General features: G+C 38.8%; 1 protein-coding gene across 5 annotated transcripts in view; it reads right to left on the reverse strand.

Annotated features, from left to right (window-relative positions):
• Window positions 1–4019: 4019 nt before the first annotated feature.
• The window catches only part of smad2 (SMAD family member 2), a 170316-nt gene continuing 159211 nt past the window's right edge, over window positions 4020–15124 (reverse strand). For all 5 annotated transcript variants that reach the window (XM_069923837.1, XM_069923836.1, XM_069923833.1 and 2 more), the window contains one exon: window positions 4020–12985. In XM_069923837.1, coding sequence (XP_069779938.1) covers window positions 12862–12985 — 124 coding nt within the window. In that variant the 3' untranslated portion in view covers window positions 4020–12861. The remainder of the gene's footprint in view (window positions 12986–15124) is intronic.

Consider the following 15124-nt stretch of genomic DNA (forward strand, 5'->3'; position numbering starts at 1 on the left):
AGATAATTTTCCTTCAGATCTGCCTGGCCATCAAAAATATCAAGGAGACTGCCTGGAATCTATTGAACACAATTCTTTACCCAGCTCATGATATTTAAGCAGCCAATGTAGATCAGTCTTATCAGTCTTCAGTTAATGTCATCCATGGAACGAGCAGTCAACAGATCCATCAGCTTCACAGTTCCGTCTGTCCAAAATAATACACCCAGTTTTTCTTTTCAAATTGTAGAAAGATCAAGCAACAAGGACAACCATCACCAAGTTTCAACTCTTTTCTCCACTTTGCTGAGGTATAATTGTGCCGTGGACTAAGCGATTTTGAAGAGAGCAGGAATGAAGATAAGGCCAATGCCTTATCTTCAAGCAAACCTTCAAGCTTCTTGATTTTTCATTTTCATTGACTGAGCAATCCATTCTCTCCTCATATTCCATCCTTAAGAAACCCTCAAGTTTCAAAAATTGCTTTTTCAGAAGTTTTGCATTCAGTGTGGGTGGATTTAGTAGGCCAGTAGTCAGTCATTTATCGTTGTTAAGGATTGACTCACATTATGATTTACGGCTGAAAGATTTAAATCACACCCTATAAATAAACAAAACTTCAAATTACATTAATCTGAACATGTTTCTTTGTTATTGAACACAAGGCCATGTTGTTCCAAATATTCTAATGTTCAGTTTCCTTTAGTGCAACAAATAATTTGTACTTCTGTTTCACCTTGGGTGATAAAGAGCCAAAGTTTTGCTGATAAGGCCTCTTGTTTATCCATCTTACATTGTTTCATGATTTTCCACAGGTGCTCAGTGTGTGGGGAATTTAGCTCAACCTTTGCTTTGAAGTGATCCATATTATTTCACAAACTAGATATTGGCATTTTTTTGATCACTGTCAGTTCTGAAATAGCTAGCAGTTGAAATAACTCTGGGTCCTAATCCCAAAATAAATTTGAACAAAGTGGAATGGCACTGGGCACTGTAAAAATGTTTGTAACCAAGGCTGACCTCACAGGAAGCTAGAGTTCAGTATTTGAATAATTCTGATTGGATATATTGAGATGTGGTTTAGTGCCTTGTTGGTAAGAAAGAAGAAAAAGGTAGGATAAGGGTTGGACTCTGAAAAATTACTTGGTGTTTGGAAAGGATTGCAACCACATCAATAGGTAGGGCCAGGCTGGTAGTGTAACCAGTTTCAGTTTTTTCAAAGTGGTTTTCAGGGGTTGTGATAGGCAAGCTACCAATCCAAATTTTGTTTTTCCAATCCAAAGGAGGGAAAACAATTTCCAATTGCATTACACTGCGGGGGGGAAAAAAATCAAGTGATTTATTCCAACTCCAAGCAACTGGAGTAAAAGGCGAGAGATCTGTACGGCAAACTTGTTACACTCAGTTGTGTGTACTATTATCTTATCTCCATTCAGTGCAATTGTAAAGGCCTTTAGTGCAGTATTGAAGGTATTCTGCTTGCTGCCAAATACACCAACTTCTTATAGGGTATTAGGGAAAGTGTACTAACTGGTTGCATCACAGCCTGATTTGGAAACTCAAATGCCCAGGGCAACAGAAGGCCTCAGAAAGTGGCTAGCATAGCCAAGTCCATCACAGAGCATTCGTGCACTGCCTCAAGAGCAAACATCGTAAGTAATATCTTGAACCTAGGAGAGCTTATGCTCACAATGAGGAAATATAAGTTAATAAAAGACAATTCACCTTGAATCAAAATAATGCAATGACATCTTGGAAACAAGTATTAATCAGCCAGTACCTATTGGCCTAATCTAATTGCTCTTAAGATGGTGTTATGCCACCTTTTGTGTTATTCAAGATACTTCATGCCACTATTGAGCAGGAAATTGCCAAAATTTGCATCTAAAGGAATAGCAGCTCATTTCATATTTCCAATTGAGAATGTTGGACATGGTGGAGAACCTGCAAGTTATCTTGTTCCTGTAATACTACCACTGCCTTGCATGGTGGCAGTATTTGTTTGTTAGGAAGGTGCTGTTCCACCTTGACGTGGAAGTGAAATCCATTTTGTAGAGTGAATGTTTAAGTGGTGGATGGGGTGCTCATAAATATACAATTGTTCAACATTCCATCAGCAAGTTCAAAGTTTTCTATCACATGCTCTTTGGAAGATATTCACTTCAGGCTACTCAGCCTCTGGGCTTCTCTTGCAAACACAGTAATGATGGTTTAGATAAGTTTGATATACAGTAGGCACCCAACTCCCTACGAAGGTGATGGTGGTTCAGAAAATGAGTGCTCAGACTTTCTTTTCTTACTGAATCATCCTGGTATTTGCATGTTGGCTATTACTTGCCACTTGTCAGCCGATATTGTCTTGGTCTTGCTGCTTTTACTAACAGCTGTTTCAGTTACTGATGAATTAGGAAATGGAATTGAATGTTGTGCAATCTAGAAGGAGCACCACGCATCAATTATGAAGAAAGGCCAACAACTGAAGATTGTTAAATGCGGGACGCTGCTAAGGAATTTCTTCACAATCTCCACAATGACACCTGCTTTCGTATGCAAGAAGCTACATCCATTTGGTGGAAACTTGTATTTACAGGCTGATTGGTCATCATTCCTCCCCCCCTCCCCCCACCTCTGCAACATCACAGATTACTCAATGAATATTCTCATCTAAACAAGTAAAAATGTACTGCAGTCATCAACTGTCCTGACCGTGTGCTGTTAATATCGTGAAGTAATATTCCTAAAAGTTGTGCAAAAGGAGCAGGTCATTGGCTTACAAGATAGGTTGCTAGAGTTCAAATGCCAGTGGACGCAGAACACCTGACCACAGGGTTACCCTCTTCTGCAATAATACGTTACAAATTAATACTATGCATGGATTGTACTAAATTTTTGAACTGGAAGTGTACCTTTCCAGAACAGCTTATATTGTCCAATATGGGAAATAATCCAGATATTTATCGCAACCAGCCAAAGCAAAACAGTAGATTGATATTTTTGCAGTAAATCTGCAGCGGCTTGGTCAGTAATAGAAACTTCTAACAAGTCTGGAGTGGATTTTCACAAGTTAATGCTCATTAGTATTTTTAATCCAAAATTGGTGCTGGATTTTTCTTGCTTGTAATGGCTAGCACATGTCTGTGCAAGCTAACACATCTAGTAAATAGCAGGTCCCTCACCACAAGAGAAATTTAGTTTATTTTGGAGCACAAGAACACTTCATTACCAGAGCTCAGATAATGTCAAGACCCATTGACTTTGTTGCATTCAATAGTCATTTGTTTCTTGACATCATACACAGTGAATCAAATTAGCTGAATACTAGCTCTGCGATGATAGCGACCCTCAAAAGGAATCAGGAGTACATCATCTCCTTGGCCTTTACAATGGAGATACATGATTATCTTCAAATATCAGATACTGGGCTCCACCATCTCTGAAATCAGAGAGTCCTCTCTTTTCACTAGCTGTTTAATTATCCATTCCCATTTGTGAAATCTGGCAAGACCAGAGTATTTCAATTTGATCTATTAGCTACAGAATCACATAGCTGAATATCAAGAATACCTACTGGTCTTCTCTACATGCTCTAGTACACTTCTCTTGAATCAGGATTGGATCCCTAAATTGATCAACCAACAAAATAAAGAAATAGAATTTCAAATAAATAAAGCTGGGAAGATGGACCCCGTGGAGGACTACTGAGGTTTTGTTGGACATGTGCAAGTTTGCTTCAAACTAGCCATGCCCCTCAATGTGCATGCATTCTTTTCGCTGTCACCACTTGTCAATGTAATCCAATACTTTTCAGAGGGGCCGGGCTGTTAGCACAAGGAAGGTGCTCCAAGGGCCTGACTGAGACATTTGCGTGGAAGTGAACCAGGTTGTCTTAAAAAAATAGCAAGTTTAAAATTGGCAGGGATCAATTATGATAGTGGCAGTTAGTATAATGGCCATCACAACACTGTTACAGCGCCAGCTACCAGGGTTTGAATTTAAATTTTGCAAGTTATAATTACCCAATTAAAGTGAGCTTTACATAATTAACGACTACAAAGCTGATTTTATTTTCAAATTGCTTTACATTTTGCACTGTCTTTTGCCTTTTAAATGGTGCATTCTTAATGCAGGTGCATTAAATTGGAAGAGTCTCAGTCAACCGAAAAATTCACATATTCGACATCCACGATCTCTGCAAGTGCCGGATAATGGGGATTCTACTGTATAACAAAATGAGGATATGCTAGCCAGAATATAAATATGTTCAGCATCTATCGTCCACAAGGGCAATATCATACAACACTCTGGAAGAAATCCTTCATGCAAATACACAACTTTGAATCTATGCACTGGCCATTCCTATAAAATATTCATGGACGTTAAAGACCATCGTGAACAGAGAAGGCAGAGGACTGAACTTTCTTTCTTCAGTTATCATTCAGCTAATACATTACATCCAACACAAAAAATATTAAGAGCATCAGAATTAAATGTTTATTAGTGTATTCATTTAGTCTGCATATACAACAAGCAGGAAGCTCCTTTTCTTCTCAGATTCAACAGTTCTACCAATATGGAATTTTACCGGTAAAACAAGCTCACAAATAGAATGGTAAATGCTCTAATACTTCTTTAAAAAGTTGGCCCATTTTTCTATTTGGCGGTGCTTCCTTCCATTTCCAATTCTCTATGGCAAACATAACCTTCTCAAATGCCCTGCAGGCAGCCACAGCTTCCACCAATAAGCATTAACATAGGCCATCTTGGTTCTCAAAAAGCTACCACTAGCTGCACTTACAACGTACAGCACTAGTGTAATTATAGAAGAAATAAAAGGAAAATAAATTTAAAATCCTGCGACTGCCACAGAAAAAAGGAAATGACAGTTAGTATAGTTAACAGACTTGAACACCTTTTCTCTTGCAGTATACTTAAAAAAATATATTTTCTAATCTTTTAGTGTTTGAGGAACCTGAACAACATGCACAGGTACAAGATCCTTTACCCAGACATACAAAATCCGGAAAGCTCCAAAAATTGGACTTTTTTTTGCGGTGTGCTCATTTGGTGACCCGACTCCTCCAAGCGTTCTGGATAAAGGATCTTGTACCTGTACAATAATTATCCTGATACAGTTCTGAAACTACAAAGCTGATTTTTGAAGCAGCATTTGCAAGATGTGTCATTTTGTAGGTTAATCTCAAATTCAAATCACTAATAAACTCAAAATACTGCTTCAAATTCAACTTTACACATGAGCCTTTTAAAAAAAATTTAAGACACTTGATTCATATGCAAGTTATATTAAATTCAGATTATTTAATTTTGTGTAGAAGAAAAAGAAATTCAAAGCTAACTTGGTTAATTTTGTTCAGCTTTCATTGGGCCAAATAAATAACATTTTATTTCTATAAATAAGATCCTATAGATCTTCAGGAAATACTAAAAATTTATCCTGTTATTTAGAGATGAAGACCATCTTGCATTTCACAGCTAATATTCATTACTTTTTAACATGATACCCAGTGGCAAAATCGATTAGACAATGTTACCCTTGCAGCTTAATTCTCAACTAAAATGGGTTTAAAAACATATATAGACTGGTCTTCCTTACCATTGTCAGTAAGTTAAAATTTTAATGAAATGGCACAGCCATCTGGAATCTACTAATTAGTCTATCAAAAGTAGAGTTTGGCATAATCTATGAATAAGAAAAATCTTCAGATTATCAAAACCATCTTGAGTAACACAGCAGATACCTAGGCACTGCTATTTGAAAAAAAAGCCCTTTTCATCAATCCTGGTAACTCCAAAATCAAACTTGTCTGTTGAAGTTCAGTTGCCACATCAGTAACGATCTCGTTTCAAATATTTTCAGTGCTGGGAAAACAGCTGAAAGGGATGGTCACGTGACGCGGGGAGAGTACGAGGAGGCAGAACCCGAGAACTCCCAGGCTTTTTAAGCAAAATTAGGGTTGAAAACCTAAACAAAGTATCAAAAATACCAGGAAAAAGCTTCGGAAAGTATTTACAGTACAGAATGACCAAAAAGAGCAAGCTGCTAAGTAAGAATATGAAAGAATTTTTCCCCGAAATGAGAGGCGAAGCAAGGTATGCCTCGTGGTGGGAAAAATGGCGGGGCTGTCCCAGGGTCTGAAGTGGAAGCAGCAATTTCAGAACTGAAATTTACCAGTCGGGAAGAGCAGGACTCTGAGCACTTAAAGAAAAATCCCCTTAAGCCCTTGGGGATGGGGAAAGGATCGGGTCCCCCCTTCCTCAACGAGATCGTCAGATCGGGCTCGGTAGCAGAAGTGCGAGGCCCGTGGAGGTCAGCATTTGCAATGGTCGTGGAGCAGCAGCGCTGAACCCCGCAGACAACAGAGTGACCCAACAGAAGGGGAACAGGCAGGAAATCAGCGTCGGTGCCGATAACGGGGACGAGTTTAATACTCACCTCTGTCCCAGTAGCGGGTCCAGGATCGAGTCCTGAGGAGCAGCAGGCGACCTGACAGCGGCAGGCGTCAGAACAAGGAGATCAGCTGGCAGGTCTAGGTCTCCAATGCCTGCAGCAGCGGGGGCTTCCAGAAATCTACAAGAGGAAGACTCCAGCGATGAAGAGGATACTGTGGAGCGGGGAGACCCAGAAAGAAAACTCTGTTAAAGAAAGACAAGCAGGAGGGCTCAGAGCCCTCCCTGCAAGATGTCATTGACAAGATGGGGCAAATGGAAAGTAGGTGCTTTCGAGCTGTGGATGAGAGCCCAAGACATGGGGGAGGAGGGGCAGCTAGACATGGTCCAGAGCCCCCTATCTGGGCTAATGGGTAGGGGGCTGAGGTGGAGGAAAGGATGAGGCAGAATGAGGAGACTATACACAGTATAAGGTCAAAATATTATTAAAGGGAAAATGTTTGGAAAATATTGGATGCCCTTGAAAATTATAGCAGAAGAAATATTAAGATAGTGGGGCTAAAAGATGGGGTGGAAAGGCATAATCCTATACATTTCTTCCAGGCTTGGCTCCTTAAGGTGCTGGGCAGGGAGATAGGGTCAAGGTGGAAAAGGCGCACAGATCTCTTTTCCCCAGACCTGGTCCTAGACAAAGGCCGCGATCTGTCCTGGTGAGACTGCTACGTTACCAGGACAGAGAAAAAATACTGGGGGTGGCAGTGATGAATGCGAAAAGGAGAGGGTTCTCCTGAGAGGTAGAAGGCAACCAAGTTTTTTTTTCTATTTGGACATTAGCGCAACTCTTTTGAAAGCAAGAAAAGCATTAGAGCCAGCTAAGAGATTAGTTAAAAAGGTTACGATTGTGTATTGAGGTATCCAGCCACCCTAAAGGTATTGTTGCCGGGGGGGGGGGGGGGGGGGGGGGATAAGAAAATTCATTGCAGACCTAAAGGAAGTTCATGAATTTGCTGAAGGTTTGCCCATAATTGGAAACATAAAGGAGTAAATTTGAAGGAAAGATGTTCTAGATTATACTGCTATATTGTCTTAGCTTTCTTGGTAAATTGTTAAAGTACATTTTTTTAAGAAATAGCTATAATAGTTGTATCTGACTTTTCCCGGGGAGCTCAGGTGATGGAAAGGGGAATTAGATGGGTGCCAGTGGCACAATTTTTTGTTATGGGGAATGCTTGACAGCTAAAGAAAGCCGTCAGCGAAATGGAGGGGAGGGTGGATGCAATATGGGGCAGAGGTTGCATTGGGTGGGTTATATGGGATTAAGGGAAGAATGATTGTGGATGTCTTTTGCACTTGGTTTCATGTTGTTCAGCTCAGTTATTTGAATTATTGTCTTGTCTCCTGGTTTTTTTTATTTGCTTATTCTCGTGGCTTGGGGGGGGGGGGTGGCAGCGAGGGGGGAGGTACTTTGGAAAGAACATGGGGATAATGACTAAGAGCATAAAGGTAGTCTCTTTTAATGTTAATGGCCTAAATAATATGGTGAAACGGAAAAAGGTCTTGGCATACATTAAAAAAAATGGGGGTAGATCTGGCCTTACTTCAAGAAACACATTTAACTGAACAAGAACATCAAAAGTTAAAAAGAGAGTTGGTGGGTCAGGTTATATCCTCCTCATTTGGCTCAAAAGCAAGGGGAATGGCACTTTTAGTAAGGAAAAGTGTTCCAGTGCAGGTGCAGAGGGTGACTGCAGACAAAGTGGGTAGATTCGTAATGGTGCACTGTCAAATATACTCAGAGTTTTGGATCCTAGTTCATGTGTTCGTCCCAATTTTGATGATTAAAAATTCATACAGGACATTTCCCTACGTTTGGCGTAAGTGAAAATATTTTGATAGGGGGTGACTTTTAATTTATGCCTGGATCCTGTATTGGACACATGCACAAAATGTATAAATAGGACTAGAACAGCAAAAGCCACCATTGACTGTATGAGGGAGTTGAATTTAATAGATGTGTGGTGTAAAATGCATCTGAGAGAGAAACTACTCATTCTACTCGAAACAACACGACTCCTACTCTAGAATAGATTTTTTTTGCTTCAGCACATTCAGAGGGTAGGATCATGGAAGCTGAGTACAGAGCAGGACTTCTCTAAGACCATTCCCCCCTGGTCTTGACTATAGACATGCCAGATAAGCAGGACGCAGCATATAGGTAGTAGCATCTTAACACTTTGCTGTTGAAGAAGCCGGAGTTTTGTAGCTTTACAAGAGCGCAAATAACCCAGTTTTGTGAGGACAACTGCCCCTCTACTCTAGATAAATTTCTTCTATGGGACACTCTCAAGGTGTACTTGAGGGGTCACATATAATTGGGTATATGAAGATGGTCAAGAAAAATTATATGAGGGAAGTGGAAGAATTGGAAAAGGACATTACCCAATTAGAGGACATTCAGAAATCAGGCCTAGAGGACCATTACAGAGTTCTCACAAACAAGAAATTGGAATACACTTCAAATGTATAGTATGGAAAAGGCCATTATGAGGTCGAGACAAAAATATTATGAGTTGGGGGAGAGAGCACATACGGTACGAGCTTGGCAGTTGAGAGCAGAGTAAGCCTCTAGAACAATTAATGCAATATGAATGGGGAATAGCCAGGTCTCATACAAACCAAAGAACCAAAGAAATTTTATGAATGACTATATAAATCTGAATTGTCTGGGAATTTCAATCAAGAGGACAAGTTCCTGGCCAGATTAGACCCCCCTTGCCTGAACCCAGAGGATCAGGCAGGATTAGATCTTTTTACTGAGGAAGAAATGGGTAAAGCATTGAGTGTGCTGCAAACAGGAAAGTCTCCAGGGGAGGACGGGTTCCCACCTGAGTTCTATCGAGAATTTAATGACTTATTAATGCCTCTGTATATGGAGGTGATAGACCAGGCTAAGGAAACAAGGTCCCTTCCAGAATCTTTTACAATGGCGATTGTTACGACGATTTTGAAGAAGAGTAAGGATCCACTTATGCCCTCTTCCTATAGGCCAATTTCTCTGCTGAACACCGATTACAAGATCCTAGCCAAAGCCCTGGCAAATAGATTGGCATTGCATTTGCCGAAACTGATAAACAAGGATCAGACAGGCTTTGTGCAGGGAAGGCAAGCAGCAGACAATGTTGGCAGATTTCTGAGTGTTATACATCTGGAACAATCTAGAAATGAGAGGGGTCTGGTCATTTCCTTGGATGCAGAAAAGGCCTTTCATAGACTGGAGTGGTAATTTTTATTCAAGGTGCTAGAGAAGGCAGGGCTGGGACCAATTTTTCAAGACAGAAATTGTAACCAATGGGCAAGTCTCTCCAGCCTTCCCACTTACCAGATCTAATAGGCAAGGGTGCCCACTCTCACCGGCTCTTTTTGTGCTGGCAATGGAACCATTGGCAGAAGCCATTTGTCAGAATAAAGACATCAAAGGTTATAGAGTGGGCCAGGAGGAACACAAAATTAATTTGTTTGCTGATGACATACTGATATATTTGACAGATCTTGTGACTTCCCTGCCTAGACTGCACGAGGTACTGGAGGACTATGGGGAACTGTCTGGGTATAAGATCATTTGGGATAAGAGTGAGATGTTGTCACTCACTGAGGGTAATTATAGTCAATTTAAAGGAATTAGTAATTTAAAATGACCACAGAAGGGGATCAAATACCTAGGAGTTAATATTGATAGTGACTTGAATAATTTCAGTTAAATTATGCCCCCTTGCTGGGAAAGTCAAGCCGTGGGCAGGGTCAACTCCATCAATGCAGTTGCCAAGATTCCAGAATCTTTTCCAAACACTGCCGATGCCGTTCCCCCAGGGTTTCTTCAAACAGTTATCACATATGGTTAGGAGGTTTCTTTGGAATGGTAAGGTACCAAGGGTCTCTATGGAAAAATTAAAATGGAACTATAGTCTAGGCGGATAGAGATTGCCGGATTAAAAAAAAATTATTGGGCAGCCCAATTGAAATACATCGCTTCTCTTTTTCAGGGAGGGGATGTACCATTTTGGGTACAAATTGATCTGCACTTGGTGGGCAAGAAGATAGCAGAGGATTTTATTTATAAATGGGACATTAAATTGTTGACAGGGAAGAAGTGCAGCCCCATATTAAAACAACATTGTTAAATTATCCTTGTTAGCCCTTACAATTATGCAAAGGATTAAAATAAACCAACTAAATTAATCAGCACAGCTTGCATGTAACAGGCCAGAAGAATTATAAGGATAATTATGACTTTATAAAAAGGACATGAAACGTTTTGTCAAAATAGGCTATCCTTGCTCAGTACTGGAAATATTTGAACATCAACATTGTAAGTTATATGTGTATTTTTAGATAAATTAAATGTAATTACAATCAGCTAAAATAGCTCTAGGTTCTTGTTTGTTTATAATTTCGAAGAAATGTCTCTGCAAACTAAATTTAACCAAATATGAAATAAAACTAGTGATTATTCTAAAATTGAATTTTCCACCTATCTGATAATGTACTAAATGGTCCAACTTTTCAATTCATTAAAGTTCAAATTTATAGTTATAATTAAACAACGCGAGTGTGCTTTTTGCTAACGGAGCACCACATGTAAACACTAATAAAACTCATCCTAATAGGTGCACATCCTGGTTAACTGATTATAATCTGGGCCAAAATTAACAAGTATTTCGATATTAAGATGGGATTATCCAAAAAACGCCCTGACAGTAGGTAACAAGATTCTGGACATTTGGCTCTGTAATGGAGGACTGTTATGAGCAAGGGCATTTAATGTCGTTTGAACAGCGCAAAAATAAATATGATTTACCGAATAAAACATTCTACTGCTATCTTCAAATAAGGACTTTTCTACAGGACATATTAAGTCCAGGTATGGTCCTACCTCATACAGGTCCTGATTCGAAGGGGGATCAACAAGAAATTTTTTTCTGCAATATATTACCTGTTCCAGTCAGAGGGACCCAAACTGGGCTTTCAGAGGTCGAGAGAAAGATGGGAGTCGGACTTTGGTACTACAAATGATGAGAGGTGCTGGTCTGACCTGTGCCGGGAAAGCATGACCAGTCATCAATGCAAGGTACAGGCTGGTCCAGTATAACTTTTTGCACCAATTGTACATAACACTGCAGAAAATCAATAGATCAAAACCTGAACTCCCGGATCAATGCTTTAGGTGTGGTGTTGCAATCGGGACGCTCGTGCATGCAACCTGGTCATGTACCAAGGCCCTTTTGGGTAGATCTAGGCCAAGTCCTGGAGAAATTATAGGTAAACAGATCTCTCAGGACCCAGAGTTGTTCCTGTTGGGAAATATAATGGACTTACAATGAAGCTGTCCTAATTTCAAATCCAATTTGTATTAATCGCATTGGCAGTGCATTGCAGTGTCTTGGAGGTCCGACTCTATTCTTAATATCGAACGATGGAACAAGGAAATGCAAAGTTGCATTCCCTTGGATTAAAAAAAAACATACAATTTGAGAAACAAATACAGCACCTTTCGGAGGATTCGACAGCCATACATGCACTACATAGGTGCATGAGGGTGATTTTTTTTTTACCCATCCCCTGTTGCCACTCCCTCTCCCCCGCACTCATCCCGATTCAAGGAAAGTCAAGAATGAGCACTGACCCAGAAGCCGTCCGTTGAGCCATGATAGTCCCTGTTTGTTTTTTCTCATTTCTTTTTATTATTTGTACTCTTATCTATTTCTTTAATGTTAATGTTTGTTATTGTTCTCGACATTGTAGCATGAATTAATAGTTTAGTTTTATAGCTGGAGGGAGGGGGTTGGGTAATGACACGGGCTTGTATATACAGCCATAGAGAAAAGGAATACATGTACAGGGAAGAAGTGCAGCCCCATATTAATGAAATGTTGAAATGTTATTTTAAAATGTGATTGTAGACCAGTATAGCTGAACTTCTGATCGTGTTATTAATGGACCTCAGGCTCTTTGTATAGAATGCACATGTATCAATTTCTTTATACATGCCCTTTATCCTCAGGCACAGGCTATATGTATGTGCTTTTTAATGCTGTTACATATGTATCATAATCTGGGTGAGGGATAATAGAACTCAACAACGTGCTTAAATGGATGAGATTGTGCCATTTAAAAAAAAAATCTGTTCACAAAAAGTCTCTGAGATAACACAAGTACAGTACATGTTCAGATTCCTCAAACAGTAAAAGATTAGAAAATATATACAAGGGGTATTTTTAAATATTCTAATTGGAGGTTTTCTGAGGGCCTACGTAACTTGCATTATATAGACACCAAATGAATTTACTGATGATTTTGTTTGTGTTCATGAACAGTCTCCTGTGGAATAACGTACAAGAACTGCAACAGACAAGCTGCCCTGTGAACAGACTTAAACTTGTACTTAGTACAGTTTTGATACGGAAATAGGTGCGTGGATAGTTATGACATGCTTGAGCAACGGACTGAAGGAGATCCCATTTGGGTCAAAACTTTGTCAAGCCATTGCAAGGGACCATTCAGGTGAAGTTCAATCCAACAAGGAGTGCTCGTCACAGTCTGTCGCCTGGAATGACAAAAGCAATCAACACTCCAGTAAATCGGAGTTTATCTAAAATGCAACCACTAATAAAACTAAGAGACCAAGGGTGTCCATTAAACAACAGGAGGACCCTTATTGATACTTTAAATGGTATAACATTGCAAGCATGATTAGAACATTGAACAGTACAGCACAGAAACAGGCCCTTCAGCCTAACATGTCTGCCCAAACTATGATGCCATATTGAACTAAATCTCTTCTGTCTGTACATGATCCATATTACTCCATTCCCAGTATATTAATATGTTTATTTAAAAGGCTTCAAAATCCTACTATTATCCACTTCCACTATAGTCCTTGGCAGTCTGTTCCATGCATCTATCACAGTTTTCTACAAAAAAAATTCTTGCACATTGCCTTTAATTTTTGCCCCTCACCTTCAATACATGTCCATTTTTATTATGGAAAAAGATTGACCGTCAACCCTATCTATGTCTTCCATACTTAATAACTACTATGAGGCTTCCCCTCAACCAATGATGCACCAAAGAAAATAACCCAAGTATTCCTTGGGTAGTCTGCATAAATAGAAATTAAAATAAATCCATTGCTTGTAAGCTCTTTGTTTTTATTTAAATTTTTTATTTTTCACACAAGAAACCATACTGACCAAAATACATACAGACATTTTTCTCTTGAATATAGTGTCATTTTCTCCCCTTTTCCCCCCTCCCTCCTTTCCCATTTAGTCTAAGTTCAATCTATAAGATACATTAAATCTGTTAAACAATGTTGTCACTTAATAAAATAAACAAGACATTTTTGTCTTTTACTTTTATATACTGAGTCAGTTCATTTCGTTGTCTTCTCCTTCTGTCATTTTAGGTGGTGGAGGATCATGGTAGGATTTCTCTATTGTGTTTCATGTATGGTTCCCATATTTGTTTGAATATTGTGATGTTATTTCTTAAATTATATGTTATTTTTTCTAATGGAATACATTTATTTATTTCTATGTACCATTGTTGTATTCTCAAGTTGTCTTCTAATTTCCAGGTTAACATAATACATTTTTTTGCTACAGCTAGGGCTATCATAATAAATCTTTTTTGTGCTCCATCCAAATCGAGTCCAAATTCTTTATTTCTTATATTACTTAGAAGGAAGATCTCTGCTTTTCGTGATTTTATTTAATATCTGGTTTAGATCTTCCCAAATTTTTTCCACTTTCTCACATATCCAAATTGCATGTATTGTTCCCGTTTCCTTTTTACAGCGAAAATATCTGTCTGATACTGTTGGGTCCCATTTATTAAACTTTTGGGGTGTGATGTAAAGCCTGTGTAACCAATTATATTGTATCATGCGTAACCTCGGGTTTATTGTATTTCTCATAGTTCCGGAGCATAGCTTTTCCCATGTTTAATTCTTTATCTTTATGTTTAGATCTTGTTCCCATTTTTGTTAAGGTTTACAGTTTGTTTCCTCGTTCTCCTTTTCTTGAAGTTTGATATACATGTTTGTTATAAATTTTTTAATTATGATTGTGTCTGTAATCACATATTCAAAATTGCTTCCTTCTGGTAACCTCAGACTGTTTCCCAATTTGTCCTTCAAGTAGGTTTTCAGTTGGTGGTATGCAAACCTTGTATCGTGAGTTATATTATATTTGTCCTTCATTTGTTCAAAAGATAATAATTTATTTCCTGAAAAACAATTTTCTATTCTTTTGATCCCTTTTCTCTGCCATTCTCTGAAGGAAAGGTTATTTATTGTGAAAGGGATTAGTTGATTTTGTGTCAATATTAATTTTGGTAGTTGATAATTTATTTTATTCCTTTCTACGTGAATCTTCTTCCAAATGTTGAGCAGATGGTGCAATACTGGTGAATTCCTACATGACACCAATTTTTCATCCCACTTATAGAGTATAAGCTCAGGTATCTTCTCCCCTATTTTATCTAGCTCTAATCTGGTCCAATCTGGTTTTTCCCTTGTTTGAAAAAAATCTGATAGGTATCTTAATTGTGCTGCTCTATAATAATTCTTAAAGTTTGGTAGTTGTAAGCCTCCTTGTTTGTACCATTCTGTTAATTTATCTAGTGCTATCCTCGGTTTCCCCTCTTTCCATAAGAATTTCCTTATTATTTTCTTTAGCTCCTT

Source organism: Narcine bancroftii, chromosome 3 (assembly GCF_036971445.1).
Source record: "Narcine bancroftii isolate sNarBan1 chromosome 3, sNarBan1.hap1, whole genome shotgun sequence".
Classification (NCBI taxonomy): Eukaryota; Metazoa; Chordata; class Chondrichthyes; order Torpediniformes; family Narcinidae; genus Narcine; species Narcine bancroftii.